The 19,355-nt window shown below is 35.1% G+C and overlaps 2 protein-coding genes across 4 annotated transcripts; one reads left to right on the plus strand and one right to left on the minus strand.

The window, feature by feature from the left end:
• The first annotated feature begins 10,148 nt into the window (after positions 1-10,148).
• LOC106426999 lies at positions 10,149-11,615 on the plus strand. Its single transcript, XM_013867730.3, has 5 exons — positions 10,149-10,327; positions 10,408-10,519; positions 10,617-10,953; positions 11,022-11,153; positions 11,236-11,615. The coding sequence occupies exons 1-5, from the start codon at positions 10,248-10,250 to the stop codon at positions 11,358-11,360; spliced, it is 786 nt and encodes a 261-aa protein (XP_013723184.2). The 5' UTR covers positions 10,149-10,247; the 3' UTR covers positions 11,361-11,615.
• On the minus strand, positions 11,595-14,118 carry LOC106426998 (protein disulfide isomerase pTAC5, chloroplastic). Of its 3 annotated transcripts, none has more exons than XM_013867729.3 (6): positions 13,484-14,118; positions 13,117-13,212; positions 12,910-13,035; positions 12,205-12,433; positions 11,930-11,967; positions 11,595-11,846 (listed from the first exon to the last, which is right to left on the minus strand). In XM_013867729.3, exons 1-6 carry the CDS (start codon positions 14,030-14,032, stop codon positions 11,751-11,753), a joined length of 1,134 nt encoding a protein of 377 aa, XP_013723183.2. In that variant the 5' UTR covers positions 14,033-14,118; the 3' UTR covers positions 11,595-11,750. The 3 variants fall into 3 exon arrangements, with proteins under 3 accessions (XP_013723183.2, XP_013723182.2, XP_048610667.1); XM_013867728.3 differs by having other exon boundaries at positions 12,205-12,439; XM_048754710.1 differs by lacking the exon at positions 12,205-12,433.
• Positions 14,119-19,355: the final 5,237 nt, after the last annotated feature.

Genomic DNA, 19,355 nt, shown 5'->3' on the forward strand with positions numbered 1-19,355 from the left:
TAATGAGTTTTTTGTTTGTTCATCACTCCATTTTGCAGTAAATTATGGAGTGGGGTTGGAGATGCTCTTACATCGTTATAAAATCTTGTCTTTAAATAGGAATTTTTATCATAGTTTTCATTGTTTTTATTTAATCATCATATACGGGCTTATATCGTTGATTAATATTTTGGCTGCCGCAAGCGTAAGTAATATAGATGATTAATATCAAGTATTAATAATAACTCTTTAGATCCAGAAAGGAAAAATGTGGACCTGTCTGATTCAGTTTTCAAAATGAGTAATACAGTATAATATATGTTTAGAATAAGACCAACTTCGTTTTTCTTTTCTTTTTTAACGACAGGAGGTCCACTCGACCGTACATATCGCAATCTTGAAGATTAATCTTCGCACATACGCAAGATAAAAGTTTGGGTCCGATTCCGATGCGTTACAATGGTCCTACATTTGTCATACTTGACAGAATTTAAATACCGTGGACAACAATAATAAAAGTAAAAAAACAAAAAAAAAACAATAATAAAAGTAGATACTATAATATATCTCCAATGGTTACATTAGAGGTTAGGCATTCTGTTTATTCGGGTGTTTTTGGTCGGTTTTGAGATACCTAGAAAGTGAATAGTTTACTATCTTAGAGATGAATTTTTTTTTTCAACAAATAACTTTATTAGAAATCATCGACCAAACTTCACGTGTTGTTCAATCGGATTTACGTGACTACCAGCATCATGTGTATCACGACGGACTAATTCCTAATTACCCAAGATATCTTGCTACAAATCTAGTTGTGTTACACACAAGTAACCGACTCACCAACAACCTTAAACCCTAAATCTCTATTCAAGAGTCATGTCTTTCTATTTCTCTATTGGTTAACCTAATCGCATTTCATTCATCTCCTACTTATATAAGTAGTCAAACGTTTTCCAATCTCGAATATCTTCTTTTCATAATTTTCGCACCCACGTTATCATTTCAGAATCGAAATCCTCTTGTTTCCTTGTTCTCAATATTCTCGAGTTTACAACCTCTCCTTTTTGTGTGCATATGTTACCTTATTTCTTTGACCTACAAAACAACGTCAAAGAGCTCCAAGTGCAACAACAACTCGCATAGAAGATAATCAATAACATAAATGCTAGAAAGCAAACGAAGTTTAATTTTTTAACAAACCAACTTAGAAACACAAGATCTTAAGAGCACGACACTACACCAAAAGACTCAAAAGACTAACAATCCCCCTGAATGAGTGACTAGTTAGACAAAAAACACAAACTTCATCTGATCCTATTGCTCCTATAGGTCCCATGGTATTGAGTTCACGGTTATTAGCAGCTACTGACCAGATCTAAAGGGGCTGGCCAATGAGTTCTTCGCCGCCTGGAAGCACGGGTATCTCCCTCCGAAGCAGAAGTATCTGATAGTTACTGACACAACATTTCGATAATTTGATTATGCATTAAATCCCCAAACTTAATCTCCCTTCGATTGATGAAAACGAACAAAAACAAAAGGCGACACTTGATCATCGAATCCACTTCCAAAACAGGGACCAGTTCAGCTTGTTGACAATGTATAGGATTTTATACGAGGAGCGAAGAGCAGTAAGAGTGAAGGTGCACCACCCTGAACATTTTCGTCAGGTTGAAAACACGATGGTGTGTGTGTCAGTTCTACACTTTCCCATTCAAACGAGCGTTCCACAGGAGGAGTCAGAAACAGTTGATTGATCACAGTGGGATCAAACTCAAAATGATGAACACACCAAACAAAGTATAGTACTTGTTTCGAGATACATTCCCTAACAACCCTAGAACATAAAGGACGAACATGAGGAGTCAGAAACAGTTGATTGATCACAGTGGGATCAAACTCAAAATGGCGCCCCCTGATGAACACACCAAACAAAGTATAGTACTTTTTTCGAGATACATTCCCTAACAACCCTATGACAGAAGGGACGAACATGCATGACAATGTAAATCCAACCTACACTATCGATTATGTGTTTAGCCTCAGCCAAGTCAAAGTCATATGCACAAATATAACCCTGAACTATGAAACCTCTCAAGCACAGATCTTGATACTTACTGAGAGCATCATCGGACTCATGATGGCAAGAGGAATCACCGATTGGATTTTGATCAAAGGCAAAGAGAGCACGATTCGTTTGGAGACGCTGCTCAAAAGAGAGATATGGAATGGGAGCATTGAGGTTGAAGATTTGGAGAGGATGTCCGTCACAAGCAGCACGAGAGCGACTACATTTTGATCTTTCAGCACCGGAAGATGAAGAGTTTGGCATGGAAGATTCGCTTGGGTTTTGAGAGAGAGGGATACATCAGAAGGAAAATACCTAAGAGTCGTCTTTGCCAAAAAATCGACTTGCATGCTCATAGCTCTATAGATGAAATTGAAACAAACAGTTTGAAAGACATACGAGATCTGTTGGATGTCAGAGACAATATCAATGATTTCCTTGTTTTGTGCTTCCTTGTTAATAGCTATGATGAGCGTCGAAGAGTCGGAGCAAATTTGGAGATGGGAGATCTCCAGAGATGCTACCATAGTGATTTCCAGTCTAACTGCTAAAGCCTCAACGATCAGAGGGGAGTTGACGACAACATGTACCTCAAAACTGTGTCTATCTCGTCGCCTATCTTCGTCGATTTCTCCTGTAAAAATCCAAGCCAGACATTCGATACCTTGTTCCACGACGCATCTATCTTTCATGTTACCAGGGAGCTGTGAAGTCTCTTATGCGAGTCTCAGTAGGTGGTGATGATCTATTAGACCTGAGGTGTGGGTAAGATTCTTTTTCCTTTGTCTTGGGCTAAGATCTATTATGAAAGTTAAAGGACCCAACATAACCATGGTAGTATACCACTTGAGACTCTAGATTGTGGAAGGCAGACATCCTTTCAGAACTTCACTAGTGATGATTCAAACGTGTCTTCCGCAGCTATATGAACAGCGCCAAGGGTACATACTTCCATACTTTGTGGGCAAAATCACAATGGAAATAGGTATGCATTGGTGATTTCACTTCCTTGCATCTAAGGTATCCAATTTCTACAACTATACCTCGATTTTGAAGGTTTTCCCCTAATTGAATAGCTCTTTGTAGCTGGAGTATTGCACTTAAGAGTCCAGAAGTCTTAATTATTTCAACTTTTGTTTTCATATTCTTTTCACATGTTGGCTTTCTCCTCAACATGGATTATTGAGCTCTAGGACTGCATCATGACTCTTCATAATATTTAACTGTCTTACCATCAAAATTATTAATCATGTAGACTAGGTACTACAAGCAGTAAGGAATCATTTTTAATCAACTTAACTCGATCTTAGTCCAGATAGTGATCAAGATCAGACACAAATTGTTTTAATAGCCTGGTCCAACATGAGTGTTTATCTTATTGACAGCAACACATCTGAATTAAACCATAGTAGGTTGACACTTTCCACAAGTGAGACAGTAACATAATGAACAATAAGACTTCTACTACGCATGCAACAGTCATCTATGGTTTTTCATTCGTCATTGCTCACAGATTCCCAATACTTGTCACATATACAAAAAGCTATTGAGATCCAAGGACTTAGTTAATATGCCGGCTATTTGTTTTTCAAATGGTACATGTTTAATGATTGCAAATTTCTTCTCAACTAGTTCTCACAAAATGATGTCTTATGTCAACGTGTTTGATTTTGGAGTGCTGAACATGATTTTTAGAAATTTTAATAGCACTCTTATTATCCTAATGCATAAGAAAGGAGTTTGTGAAAATACCATAGTCATTTAGCATATGTCGTATCCACAAGAGTTGAGTGCAGCAGCTGCCAAATGCAATGTACTATGCTTCAGCAGTGGATAGAGATACACTGTTCTGTTTCTTGTTGTGCCATGAGACTACATTATTTCCCAGAAAGAAACACCTGCGTGATGTGATCTTACGATCATCTAAACAACCTGCCCAATCTGCATCATATAACTTGCTAGATTTGAGTTAGTTTCGATTGTGTAACTAATACCATAGTTAAGAGTTCTTCTAACGTATTTGATAATATATTTTACGGCCTGAAGATGTGACCCTTTCGGATTTTCTTGATAACGAGCACATAATCCCACACTTAGGCATAGATCAGGTCTGCTAGCAGTGAGATCTAACAAACTTCCAATATTTTCTCTGTAGAGTTTTCATCTACTTTCGTTCATTCTTCATCCTTACTTAGCTTGTTTGTAGTACTCGTTGGGGTACGAGCAGTCCTGCCGGTTTCCATATCAAATCTTTTGACCAGGTTTCTTGCATAAGTACTTTGAGAAACAAAGATATTCTTTGTTTTCTTAACTTAAAGTCCAAGAAAGTAACTGAGTTTTCCCACCATACTCAGTGTAAACTCTTTGGTCATTGTCTTGATGAACACATCAATCAGAATTTTCTTAGTAGTTCTAAATATGATATCACCGACATAGATCTGAACAATGATAACACTCCGTCTTTTGAACCTGGCGGTGAGAAGAAACTGAGTTAAACGTTCATAGCAAGCTCTTGGTGCATGTATTAATACATATAGAGCTCTTTTCAATTTGTAGACATAGTCAGGATGTTTTGGTTCTTCAAATCTCTTGGGTTGAGCAACATAGACTTCCTCTTGCAATACTCCATTCACAAAGACACTTTTAACATCCATTTATACATCTTGATCCTCAGCTTACAGGAGATCCCAAACAGCAACCGAATAGACTCAAGTCCCTCAACCGGAGCAAACGTTTCATCAAAGTCAATCCCTACAATATGAGAGTAACCTTGAACAACAAGGCGAGACTTATTCTGTACCACATTGCCTTCTTCGTGTATCTTTTTCTTAAAGATCCACTTTGTGTCAAAAACATTTACTCCCTTTGGTCTTGGACACAAATCCAAACTTCTAAACTACTGAATTATTACAGTTATTCATACATCGAATTGGTCCCAAATTCATCATCAAGTGCTTATATTTCTGTTTTTGGTTCTATCAAAGAGATGAAATATGCAATTTGACCATTTCTTTGAAGTCAGTCTACTTGTTGTGAGTCTTCCTTGCATCATTCAGGTTGCCAATAACATCGTCAGGTGAGTGATTCCGATGTACATGTATTTGAGCCTCTTCATACTTTTATGTGTCTTTCTTTGCGACATCATCATCACTGCTCACATATTTTATTTCAGATCCATCATTGACATCAACGTTCTCATCTTTAGAAGGTTCAACTAATAATAACAGAAGACTATTCTGATCATCAAATACCACATTGGCAGCATCTCCTAAGAAGTGTGTCATTTTGTTATATACCCGATAAGACATGATGTTGATGGAGTAATCCAAGAAAATCCCCTCATCAAACTTGCCGAGCTGATCTTTATCATTTAGAATGTAGCATATACATCCAAACACATGAAAGTAGCTTAGGTTTGGTGATTTCCTTTCCATATTTCATATAGAGTCATTTCGTTCATGGCCTTGCATAGTTACATATACCATGTTGATGGAATAACATGCTGTGTATTGATTGCTTCAGCCCAAAATCTCGAAGGAGCATTGTTTCCATGCAGCATAGCTTTTGCCATCTCCTGTAGAGTTATATTTTTCCTTTTAACAACACCATTCTGATGTTGTGTTTTTGGTGCTGAATATTGATGTATGATCCCCTGTCCTTGACAAAAGTTCTAGAACATTTATGTAATCTTCCGACCGTCCATGGCTAATGGCCTTCCACGCCCATTCTCTCGGCCCCTGGGCCCATTCAGTGCAACGGGCGGTGCGTTAAATTTTTGGAGGCTCGAAAATCATGTTTACTGACTATGCAATCACCACAACCTGAATTTTGGTCTCACTCGCATGATATCGCAAATCACTTTCCGATAGGTTACCCATCCTTTTAGTACTCTAGCTTATAAACGCTTAACTCTCGAGTTCTAAATAGTGTGTCCGAAAAGGTAATTGCATTTTGGTGACATAAATAGTCAAATCAATTTTCTACATATACCAGAAAATGAGGATGTAAGAATTTCATTATGAAATTCACCCCCATGATTATTTCTGATCTGAATAATGCTAATTTCTCTGATTTTAACTGTAGTACAAGAATTCTGAAACTTTTGAAGGCATCTGACGTTTCTCTTACAAACATGACCTAAGTATAGCGAGAAAAGTCATCTAATAACACAAAGGTGTATATATTTCCAGTAATACTCTCCATTTGAGCTGGTCCCATGAGATTAATGTGGACTAATTCGAGAATCTTTGTAGTTCGAATGTCTGAGAGTTGCTTGTGATGAACTTTAACTTGTTTACCTTTGCAACATGCTTTACATATGCTGTCTGTAGTTGTTTACAATTTAAGTACTCTCCTTACAACTCTTCTGTTCACTAAGATACTTAGTCCATGAATACTTATGTGTCCCAGTTTCATGTGCCAAATATCCAGTTGTGATCTCGCTGCAAATATACACTGATTCGAGGCACTCCACATATAGCAATTGTTTCCAAATCTGATGGCACATTTCCTTGTTCATCAATAGTCTTGCAATCAGTTTTCGTGAGGATCACAGTTAATCCTTCACCACATTGACTTATGCTAATGAGATTAGCTTTTAGTCCTTCTACTAGGTAAACATTCATCAAGCGTGATTGTTTGAATCCTCTGTGAACCTACCCCTTGCATTCTCCCTTGATTTTCATCTCCAAATGTCACATTCCCACCTTTCATAGGAGCAACTTCCGCCAGAATCTCACGATTCCTAGTCATATGTCGAGAACATCCACTATCAAAACATCAATCATCAGATCCCGTGATTCATTTGAGGTGTATGCAACCTTAGCATATTCTTCTTAGATTCTAAATCATTTGTAACTCATGTGCTGTTGGATACATAATTCTTGTTGGACTTTGCCCTTATATATGATGGATAGATATCTTCCTTAGCTATCCATACCTTTCCAAACTTATATTTCCAAAGAAACATTTTTCAGAACTCCAAACCTGACGAATCTTTCTGAAAAACAAGCAACAGTTGGCTTTTCTGTGACATACTCTACATCATACGAAGCATCCCTTGCGTCTTACTCGGTTGGTCTTCGACCGAGAATTATCGTCTTAACACCCATGTTTCTGTTTTCTCTCAACAGATTCTGTTCCTTAATTTGTCTCCTTAATCAGATTGCAATTTTCAGCTCGAATACACACAGTTGTTGATGATTCAATACCAATGTATCCCAAACCAATGTTGATCTTCAGAGTTTGCCCTATTGACAAAATTTTATCGAGATCATTGGTACCTTGACTCAACATACAAATTTTTTCGTGATTTTCAACAAGACTTTGGTCGAGTTTCGATGCTTTGTTTTGTTCATCTGAGTAGGGTTTTTTCATTCTTACCATATGTTCTTCCACAACTTTGTCTTGAATTTTTGCATCTGACATTTCTTGCAAGAGAGTGACTTCGTTTTTTTCCAGATGGTCCTTTCAAGGTTTATCCTTCTATTTGGATGAATGTTGTTCTACTTACAGAATGTTGATCTGAGCTTTTAGCATGGCTTTATCATTCAGCAATATGAGATTCTCATGATTAAGTTTTACCAGCTGATCACAAAGTTCTTGATATTTTTTTTATCTATATGAGTGTCCTTTTTGGATTCGGAATGTCTGACACCGACGCACTCTCTTTCTTTTGAAGTTGATGTGAGATTATTGATACTATACATGTTCTTCCCAAGATCTCAACCTATATACAATATTCAGTATTTTGGAGGTTGTCTGTTCTGATATCAAATGAAATTACCTAGAATATAAATAATTTACAATTTTAGAGATGAAACTTTCCTTTTCAACAAATAACTTTTGTAGAAATCATTTGATCAAACTTGACGGTCTTGTTCGGTCAGATTTACATGACTACCCACAGTTTGTGTATCACAACTGACCAATTCCTAACTATCGAAGATCTCTTGCTACAACACCAGTTGCTTCACACACAAGTATTTCACTCACAAGAACCCTAAAACCTAAATCACTATTGGAGAATTCTTTCATTCTATTTCTCTGACGGCTAACCTAATCACAATTCATTCGTCTCCTACTTATTGTTGAGAATTTTATAATCTTGAATATCTTTTTTCCTATAATCTTTGCAGCCACATCATCATTTCAGAATAGTAATCATCTTGCTTCCTTGTGCTCAATATTCTTGATCTTACATATTTATTCAGTTTTTAAGGTTTTGAGGTTTGGAAAAATGTTACCGAAGTACACCGAACTATCATTTGGTTTAGTGTAGAATTCGGGTTATTCGCTTCCGTTTCGGTATTATTATTTATTCTGAATTGAACCAAAATTGGTTATGTAAATTTTGATTTTCCGGGTTTTTGGTTTGTTTAGGGTTATTTTAGTTTATTCAGTTTATTTGGTTGATATATTTCAAACCCATTGGTTTTAGCTTGATGAACGGAACATAACCCAAAAACCGATTAAAATTGGCCGATCAGTTTACTTGTTCAACCGGATGTTAAAACGAAAAAAAATTGTTTTGTTTCCTTTGGTTCACATCGAATGAATGCCCAATGCTAATTTACATCATTTTCCCCAAAATGAGATAAACAAATATAAATTTGTGTTTTACTTCAATTGTTTCCCTCATTTGTCTCCTCAAAATAGAATATTCTAAATATTCTATCTCTAATACTTATTTTTTAGCTCTAATAATACTTTTTATTTTTAAAAGTTACAATGTTACCCAAAAATAATTTTATTTTAACTATATCTTTATTATATAAATAAATTCAAGACTGTGAGGTCACACACTTTTGGTGCGGCCATCTCTTGGACATTTAGAAAATATTCGGATGAGACGGTGTAGCTATTGGACCCCATGCTTGAAGCACTGGAGGACATTCGAAGATAGCATAAGTTACAGATTCGCCTGGTTCCCCGCACTTCGGACAAATGTTTTCACATCACATATGGTGATGAGTCAAATTTCTTATGACAACTACATGTTCTGAGATTAATTGTCATATAAAATGACAATTTTTTTGAGGAATATTTATCTTCCAAGCAAAGACTTGGGGTTTCGTGATGCTTGGTTTTGTTAAAACAACATTTTCTTCAGGTTTAGGTAAGTTTCTGGCCATCAAGTATCCCGATTTAACAGTATATAAACCAGTTTTGGTAAAATTTTAGCAATAATATATGTAAAGAACGGCTTATGGCGGATGCTATTTTTATTTAAAATATCAAAATGATACTATTTTATGAAGCATAGGAAATAATTTGTTTTGTTAGCGTAATTTATTAAAACTTGTGACAAAGTATTTATTTAAGTAATCTTAAAAGTGTTTTAATGTTATTTCATCCTATAGACATTATTTGAGAAGTGATTTGACACATTTACTCTCTACAACTATTTTCACCCAAAAAATGTGACATGACTACTAAAATTGATGACATGTCTTATGACTAAATATGATATGTACAATTACATTTAATGTTGTTTTAGATTTTTTTGTAAACTTTTTATAATATGGTAATAACTAATAGATTACATTTAATATTGATTTATATTTTTGGTAAACTTTTTAGAATATGCTAAAACTCATATATCATCATTCAAATAAATATATTTAAATATGAAATTATAAATTTCGAAATATTAATTAATTCTATTTTTTTATAATTATATAATTTTTGTTATAAAATTTTCAAATTTTTTTACAATTTGTTATAAAAATGATAAAGTTTTAATCTTAATATCAGTAGTTTCTTTTATATATCTACAAATTTTATAAATACTGTTTAGTTTTAAATTTTGATAATTATAAAAATTTATATCAAATTTTTATTAACTTATACAAGTTTATTAACCAAAAAAAATTGATAAAAAATCTATCTAATATTATAATTTAAAATATATACATATATATTCTTTAATATATATAATTTAAAATGAAAAATATGTTTATCTTAATTTTGTGTTTAATTAAATAAATTTGATATTAAAATATTGATAAAAAAAATAATAAAATCTACAATATTAATAAAAAATTATATTTAAATATAATTATAAATTTAAAACATTTATTAAAACACCTCGTTGTTTGTTAAGTAAAAAACATGCGGATATTTTTGCTGTTGGCGGCAAAAAATAGAGAAACTAAGAGCTGAAAACGAAAAAGCGAGCGAGCAAGCGAGAGAGAGGAAGATGAAGAAACCAATTCCTAAAATTAGGGTTTTCGGCCAGCGATCGATCGCCCCTTCTTTCCTTAATCCTAATTCGATTCCGTAAGCGCTGCGAAAATCCCATTATCTCTCTCTCTCTCTTGATTTCTAAATTCCGATTGTTTGCGATATTTATTTAACAGTGTGGAAGACGACTCTTCGTCGAAGAAAGTGAACAAGTGCGCTTCGTTTTCAGAGTTTCTCGATAGCAAGCTTAACAACAAATCTGTGCTCTTTAAGCCCAACAACGCTCAGGTATTTGATTGATGGAGAAATGAAAATCTTCTCTGCTTTGCTCTTAGTAGAAGTTTAATGATAACACCCTTTCTTACCGTCTCTTGTTATAATTTAGAAATCATCACAGGAAGGACCAAGACTTTTCACCTCATTGGTTAGCTCCAAGGATGTGACACATCTCTCTCATCGGTTTGGGATGGAGAAAAAGGCTTCACAAGAAAAGAAAATTGGGGATGGTGGCCTTGAAAAGACAATGCTTCGGCAGTTTAAGCCAATAGAGACCCAGATAAGCGAACATGTTGTGATGAGTAGGGCCGATGCGAGTCTTGAGCCCTTGGATCAAGCCACTGCTGAAGAGGTTGATCTTTTGACGACAAGCTTTACTGAGATCAATGATGATATCATTGTTAAGGATGATAAACTATCGAAGAAGAGAAAAGATCCTTTCGAAGGTATGTATGTCATCACTTTCATTTTCATTATTTTAAGTTCTTCATAGTTGATCATATTGAATCGCTAGGTATGGAGAGCATGGATAGAACGAGAAAGCCTGTTTTAGTCTTTGGAGACGACTCAAAGTCGGTGCAAGAGGAAGGTGAAAGAGGAAGCAACAGCACCAGTTGTAAGAAGCAGAAACCCACTTATAACCATTGTGAGTGACAATCAACTTCTTTTACCTACTTGAAACAAAAACTCTTTATAAAGTCGATACTCATAAAAAAACTTGCCAACAGATGCAAATGGCTCAGGGTTTTGGGACCGTGACATGGAAGGTGTTGACTCGGAAGAAGTGGGACATGGTGAAGTGTGGGAAGGAGTTGGTTCGACCACGTTCGGGGATATAGTTGATTGGCACTAACAAGTAACAACCAAGTTGGTCCTTGTCAACCTTTAATTGTGGCTTAAGAGTCTGAGAAGAGATCAACAAATGGTGTAACTAGCGTAGGTAGCAAAGTCCTTTATTTGGTATAACTCTGTGGAACGAGAATTAGTTTCTTTGGTGTTTTGACAGCCAATCCATCTTTCGTATTGCTGCAACGTTGTTAAACATTTTCAACAAGGATTTGTACTCTTTAAAACGTTATTCCACCAATGGACAAAGACCTCTCTTTTATAACAAGACTAATACAAAGATTAGCAGCTGATATACAGAAGAGTTGTTTGTACATTTTTGGTGTTCATAACAAAACATATATATGATTATTACAGATAAGTAAAAGTGTCTGTAAGTTCAAAACATGAACCTTGATTATACGGCTGTTTTGCCTTCACAGACATCGCAAACTGTATAGCCAAGACCTTCACAGTACACACACTTGGCATCTTCATCAACCAATTCCATAAACTACAACATTGAAGAAAAACTTAGGCTACTTAGGAATATACACACACACATAATCAAAGCGAGATCGTTTTCATTTTGCTCACCTGCGGCTCAATGTTTGGTTCACCGGTTCCATCGCACTCTACATCAACCAAAAAATCCATATCAAGTTTCCATTTAATTAATGATCTACGACAACTCTGTACTGTGAGGTGTTACTAAGAATATAGATTATGTTGAACCAAGATTGGCTACATTGGATGCAAGATTATACCTTCCTTTTGCTAATTTTGGTGTCTACTAACACTCTTACTTTTTCTCTTAACAGATTCTAAACTTTAAAAGAAGCGATGAAGTTTACTTCGCGAAGGGATTATACCTAGGCACATCAATCGACCCTCCCCTCGACAAGTGATGCACTTCCTTCTGGTATCTGTAGATTTACTTGCGTCTATCGGTTTGTTGAGCCTGGAGGGATCTTCCCACCGGTTTTCTCCGAGAAGGAAAACCCGATGTTGAGAAACCTCATTTCCTCTGTTACCTTGGTCTTTTATGATTGACTGCTGCTTCTCAGAGACTTGCGTCTTTACCGCTCCATTACCAGCTTCCTTGGTCTAGAGAGATGAAAAAAATGGTTCAGCAGAACGAATAACTCTTTTAACATCTTTAAGAAAATTACTGTCATTTTAGAATACTCATGGTCCCTAAATTCTCAAACATAGTGATGCAGTACTTCCACCTTTCATCGATTCTTTTAAAGACTCATCATATTAGACGCTTCAGATTGGGAACAAAGCTCACTAGCAGTATAACATCATCCAGTGATGGTAATAATACTCAGTTAACAAGTTTGTGAGGCCAAAGCATACAATGGGAGTTCAAATTAGGCATAGGAAGGAGACAGGACAGTATACCAAAGCATAGAGAGACCAAAGGCTTCCTAAAAGTATTTGCCACACAATATTTGAGTGGTCTAGATTCCGGATCCATTAAATAATCGTGGTAGAAACAATGCATGATTTAGAACAACAAAAGAAGACATAATAACACTACTCCAAATGTTAGAGGTTTCAGTTTTTTTTACCTCTTGCTTTATTGCACTTGCTTCATCCTTATCTGTCTTTACGTCTTCATCCATAATTTGATCCATGAACAAAATCTGAAGGAGCTCTTCTGTCATTACCCCGTCTTCACGGACGCCTAAAGATGACTTTCAAATCAAAACATAAACTAAGTCAAAATCCCCATCAGATAAACCACAAGTGAGCTAAAGAAAAAAAAAAAAACATACTTGCCAAGTCTTAACAGCTCTTGCTGTCCCACTTGAGAAGCTTGAGAACTCCATGTCCTCCTCACCCGAGTAGAATCCTAGTTTTAGCAGAGCTTCCTATCACATAGAAAAATAAAATTCACAGAGGAAATCATCAAAAAAGAACATTCATCAAAACACTTTCAACTGTATAAATCATTTAAAAAGGATGATGAACCATTTCAAAATCATCATCATCATCATCATCATCAGCCTAATCTTTAAACTTTCATCTTATATAGTTTCAGTTTTTCTTTTACAGTGATGATAGAATCAAATACTAACGCAATGGATATACTCGCCTTTGGCTCTAAAACTGAGAGAAAGATATTTGATATTGCAAGCAGACCTGCATTGCTTGAACCTCTTCACCTTCGCTTCCCATCTTCAGTGTCACCCTCTTCTTCACCGGCTCCGAAACCCTAACCTTCTCTTCAGCAACCACCCGCTTCTCCACCACCACCTCCTCTTCTTCTTCTTCTTCCTCGGGTTCTCTCGTGTTCTCCAGCACCATCGGCTTTGCGCTCGACCCACTCTCTGAAATTCGATTCTTCTCCTTGAGAACCTGAAGCAGAGCAGCTATGTTCGAGATCGTATCCGGGTTTCGAGATTCTAGGGTTTGGATTCGGAGCTGGAGATCCGCAATCTCCTGGAGGAGGGTTTCACGCTCGCGTATCCATCGTTGCTCCTCACGAAGCCATCTTTGCTCCTCGCGAATCCACCTCTGCTCTTCCCGGAGCCACCGAGACTCTTCGCCGGATGGGTTTTGAGTGGAGAGGCAAACGATGGAGGAGGGAAGGGAGAGAAAGAGACGGGAGCGTCTGAAGGTTAGAGCTCGAGTGTTGCTACGAGATCGGAGAGGGAATGGGAGAGAGAGTGGTAGAGAAGAGGAGGCCATGAGAGAGGGATTAGAGGATAACAAAAAGGTGTTTTGATTACTTATAACCACAAGTTTCGCTTTGTACAGATGGCGGGAAGATACTTTCTCTATTTTTTTTCTTCCACTTTCTTCTCGAACTATGTTTAGGGATGGGCCTTCACGTCACACTAATCTGACATTTTTAAAAAATATGTATATTTTACTTAGATTTATAAATACTACATAGATTTCTAAATAAACCAAAATATATGAACCAATAACACTTCTTAAGACATGGATTCCTATTGCTCATGTCTACTGATGATTATATGTAAACTAATAAAAAAAAAGATTAGTTATATATATTTGGCTAAATTAAATTAAATAGAAAAAAAAAATTATTTAGTAAAGTAGTTATATGAACTGAAAATTAAGTGGAATTAAGTACATTTTTATGATTTAAGTTATTATTAATTCAATAATGAATTATGTGTTTTGACTAAGTAGTTTTCACCAATTGGAACTGGAATATTGTTTTTATTAAAACAAACTAAACCAAACTTTTAATCATATGCAAAACCTAGTTATTTTACATTTTTTATTTTATAATTGGTTCACAGTTAATACCGATTAACTAATAAATAAAAATTTGCACGATTATTATTATGGTAATATATTTGTGATGTGATGTACTGTTAAGGTAATATAATTAATGAAATTGTTAAATTGAGTCAAAATAGAAATGCAATTAATGTAATAGCTCGGTGAATAGAAGGTTAGTTCTATTTATATTTCAGTTTTAATAATATTGATATATATCAAAATCTATTTTGTTCAAACTTATTTAGGATTCTTTTTTTTTATTGAATCTGATTTATAACATATTACATTGTAGAAGAACGACAAAACGATAAAGAGAAACTAATGGTATTTCCACACCGAAAACTGGTGAGCACAAACATCGCAGATGCCACATTAGCCATCACAAACTAGTCTTGTTTCAAATTGAGGTAGATTAGGTGTTCCCGATCCCACAATAGCAGACAGACTTCTAATACCTTTAACGAAAACATGACAATAATTCTCATCGTCTTAATAAGTCTTCTTCTTCACTGCCTTTATCAAATTTGTCCAGATTAGCTTCAGCTGAAATATCGTACAAGCTTGAAATGCAAAATAAAAATCAGATGGATAGTATGGATTGATCGATCATATCCACTCTCACTGCCGCAAAAGCACATACCCGAAGAGACAATGGAGACAAAAGCAATCCCAAAATGAAACTAGATCCAACTCCTCACAAGATAAAAATGATGAAAGCACCAGAATGCTACTTTAAAGAAGAGCAGCCTGTAGAAATAACTTATCATAAGGAAAATCCGGAGCGCATGAGGTAGTCATAAGCAAACCTGTTGCTAAAAGACAAACGCTTCAACATCACTGCTATGAAGAGACCAACACCTCAAACTAGGCCACACCACAAAACACTGAAATCCGAGAAACCAAAGACTGTCGATGAAACCACACCACAAAAAACACTGAGATCCAAGAAAGAAAAGCAAGTGAACAAGCTAGAGAGGAAGAAGAGCCTCTCCGGTGCCGGCGAGGACCGCCAGTCACCGGAGAAACTGCAAGAAAGTTGGGAGGCAGCTGGGAAAGTATACCAACTTATTTAGGATTCAGTTTGGGTTCTGGTATTTTTAGATAGCATTTCAAAAGTCAAACAAAACTGAGTATCTTTTTTTTTAATCAAAAAACTGAGTATTTGGAGTATTATTATTGTTCTAAATACTTTTTTTTTGACATCGAGTTCTAAATACTTATTTTACATATAATATATAAACATGGATTTGAGTATTTGGAGTTATTATTTATTTATGTTTCAAATATTTATTTTGGATAGTAATTCGATTATTCGAATATTCAGATCAAGATTTTTTTTAAAAAATTAGATTTTTGGATTTTTTTTGTACCGGTTCAGGTTCAGTTAACACTTCAGGTTGATATATTTTATGTCGATCTATAAAATTCATTCGGGTATTTTATATCTTGGATCACACACGGATTCGGTTGATTTCAGATTATTTGTCGATGCCGAGTTATGTTGGACAGAAAATCTTAGCTGGCATAGGCATCCGATTTTCGAATTAGAGATGGAAGCTAGGTAGTACCAGAGAACATGTCCGGCCCAGTAAAATTTCTTGCCTAAAGCAAAATGAATAATTGGCGCCCCATGGAATTGAACCAAAGACCTTCAACACTACGATGTGGTACACAAGTACTGGACTATAAGCAATCTTTTGATTTTTGATGCCCTTAATTTGTTAATGTATTTTGAGGCCTAAAGCCCTAGCTTTACCAGTTTTAGGTGTAGGCCGGTCCCGCCCTACGTTACATATGGAAACGGAAGCGGAAACGTGGAAGCGGAAAAGTATGGAAGTGTAGAAGCGAATTTAAAAAAAAAAAAATTAAGAAGCGGATCCGTGTTGGAAGCGTATATGATTATATATATAAGGCAATTAACTTTAAAAAAAATTGTGATGATGAAGACATTACCGTAGGTTATGTTGCAGAAACAAAACGTTCCCTGCAGCCAAAGTTCAATTTGATATTAAGTTATTAACATAAAGCTTTAACTTTAGTTGCAGAATCCAAATTAAATTTTACTTCCAAGTTCCAACCATTCATTCACCAAGTGATCAAACTATATCAAAAAAATAAAAGTTCATATTTCTATAAAAGACAAAATTTCATTATCATTCCAAACATTAGAAAAGCATCTGTCGTAAAATCATGTTATCAATAGTTTTGTTTTTATTTTCTGATAAATACAAAGAACACATCTGAAAAAATTACTTTGTTAGTTCTCTGGCTCTAGTACGAGGAAGAAGAAAGCAGCGACAAGGAGTGACGAATTGACGATTCGTTAACTTAGTCTCGCCACTTTTTAATTAGGGTTTTCATTAAGGAAATATAACATATATTTTTTCTATTTTAATTTACGATTCGAATATTAATTTTTAACGCTTCCAAATAGGAATCATAGATTCCATTACGCTTCCAAAATCTTTATTTCCAGATTCGTGATTCCACCACGCTTCCGGGCGCTTCCGAATCCATTTCCGCTTCGGAACCAGAAACCACATCTCCAGACAAGCTTCCATGCAACTTAGGCTATTTGTGAATCAGGATTTTAATAAAGTAAACTAAATTAGGCCACAAAGCAATTAAACTTTGTAAGCCCACAAGAATAATGTTTCATCTTCTTGCACAGCAACAAAAGTACAAAACCAGTCACCGTCAAAGCTTCCGATCTACGACCATCAACGCTTCCAACAAAACAAGAATAATGTTTCATCTTCTTGCACAGCAACAAAAGTACAAAACCAGTCACCGTCAAAGCTTCCGATCTACGACCATCAACGCTTCCAACAAAACAAGAATAATGTTTCATCTTCTTGCACAGCAACAAAACCAGTCACCAAATATGAATTTAGTTTTTTTTTTCTTTTTTGGATTTCAGGTTTGCATTATTTGCCAATGCCTATGTTGGGCAGAAAATCCTAGCTAGGGTTAGGAGACCCAGTTTTCAGATTGGATTTGCCTCGGTTCTTATCGAGTCCTAGTGTTTTGGATAGAGGAACCTTATATCTATATAGATACATACATTGTTTTGGTTTAGTTTTGGGTCAATTTGGTTGTAGAAGTTTCATATATGTAATCCTTTTAGCATAAACTAAAACCAATCAAATCTCTTAATATTGCAACTGAAGACCAGCGGTGGGCAAAATATTTTTGAAAATCGATTCCAATTTAATCCAAAAATCTAGATTTTTGTAATTCTGATGATCAATGAAATACTAATATTCAATATTATTAAAAACTGAGTAAATCATAAACATTAAAAATAAAAATGAATATCAAATTAGATATATACATATGCTTATATTAAAAATATATGTATGTAAATTTGTAATTACTTTTTTTTTTGTCTGTAGAAACTTTACAACATTTTTATCCTCTAAATGAATAATTTTATATAAACAGTATAATTATTTTTTGTCTAAGCAAATCTTATAACATTTTATCTTTTAATTAAATTAAGCAAAGCTTGTAACATTTTATCATTAAATTAGTTATTTAGCTACTAGTTTTTTTAAGAAAAAATAATTATAATAAAATATTATTGTTTGCACTAAATTTTATTTTTGATTATTATTTTTCACCAAACGGATAGAATATCCCGTAAAATATTGTTTTTTAATCAAATATCTGAATAACAGATATTATTTAATAATTATTATTATATATATATATATATATATATATATATTTAAATCACCCTATAAGTGTCGGAACAGTTATACTTCCAGCTTATCAGAATAAAAACCGGTGAAAAGAAAGAAACAAATTAATTAAGCTAAGCAAAACACAAGCTAAAACTAAGAAAGAGCACTTGAATGGTGGGAATAGAGCTGGGATTTTTCAACCAAACTTGCCAAACCGAAATGAACCGAAAGTTTCGGTTTTTGGATAGTTTTTTCGGAAGTTCGGTTCAGTTCGGTAAAAAAAAATTTTGGTTTTCGGTTAGTTCAGTTTTCTAAAAAAAAATTCCAAACAGTACCAATCTTAACCGGAATTTGGAATCGACTAACCGAACTAACCAAAATCTGAATCAGAATATTCAAACTAGCCGAAATAGCTAAACTGAACCAGCCAAACTAACCAAAATCTAAACCAAAATAACCGAAGTAACTGAAAGAACCAAAATTAACCATTTTTTTTAATTTTTATTCAATTTGAACCGAATATTTAACCGAACTAACCGTAAAACAGAAAACTTCGGTAAATATTTTTGAAACCAAACTAAGTAAAAACCGAACTGAACCAAACTTTTTTCGGTTCACTTTGGTGAGATTTGACCGACCCGAGCTAACCAAATTCTGAACTAACCGACCTAAACTACCCGGATAAACCGAACTCGCATGCCTAGGTGGGAAGAAGATAGATAAGCCACAAAAGACTTTGTCAAACTTTGTCAAAACCGGACCAGACCAAGAGATCCGAATTTTTTTGTAACCGTTCTCCGAACCGACATCCACAAAGAACCAGAAATCTTCTTACTCTCAGTCTCTCAGAGCTGCCCCGTAGCCACTAACGCGGACCACTGCATGCAGTTGCGGCCCTGGGCAGAAGCAGCACAAGCATCTGCTTCCGGCCGTTAATATGAAGATATAAATTTCGGTCATTTTTTCTAATGCTATCAGTAGGTCATATGGTTAAGTTAACTGTTAATCTCCTACAATGTAAAAAGTTCAAGGTCCCATGACAGCCTTTTTTTTCAGTGTGCTTCCAGCCTTTT

Source organism: Brassica napus, chromosome C4 (genome assembly GCF_020379485.1).
Source record: "Brassica napus cultivar Da-Ae chromosome C4, Da-Ae, whole genome shotgun sequence".
Classification (NCBI taxonomy): Eukaryota; Viridiplantae; Streptophyta; class Magnoliopsida; order Brassicales; family Brassicaceae; genus Brassica; species Brassica napus.

Bases quoted from the DNA above. Each gene is read 5' to 3' on its own strand.
- LOC106426999 (XM_013867730.3), top strand. From the start codon at position 10,248: ATGAAGAAACCAATTCCTAAAATTAGGGTTTTCGGCCAGCGATCGATC. The intron at 10,328-10,407 runs GTAAGCGCTGCG...TTTATTTAACAG, and splicing joins CTTAATCCTAATTCGATTCC to TGTGGAAGACGACTCTTCGT. The intron at 11,154-11,235 runs GTGAGTGACAAT...ACTTGCCAACAG, and splicing joins GAAACCCACTTATAACCATT to ATGCAAATGGCTCAGGGTTT.
- LOC106426998 (XM_013867728.3), bottom strand. From the start codon at position 14,032: ATGGCCTCCTCTTCTCTACCACTCTCTCTCCCATTCCCTCTCCGATCT. The intron at 13,036-13,116 runs GTATGTTTTTTT...TTGATTTGAAAG, and splicing joins GAGCTGTTAAGACTTGGCAA to TCATCTTTAGGCGTCCGTGA. The intron at 11,968-12,204 runs GTATAATCCCTT...TGGTTGATGTAG, and splicing joins GGGTCGATTGATGTGCCTAG to AGTGCGATGGAACCGGTGAA.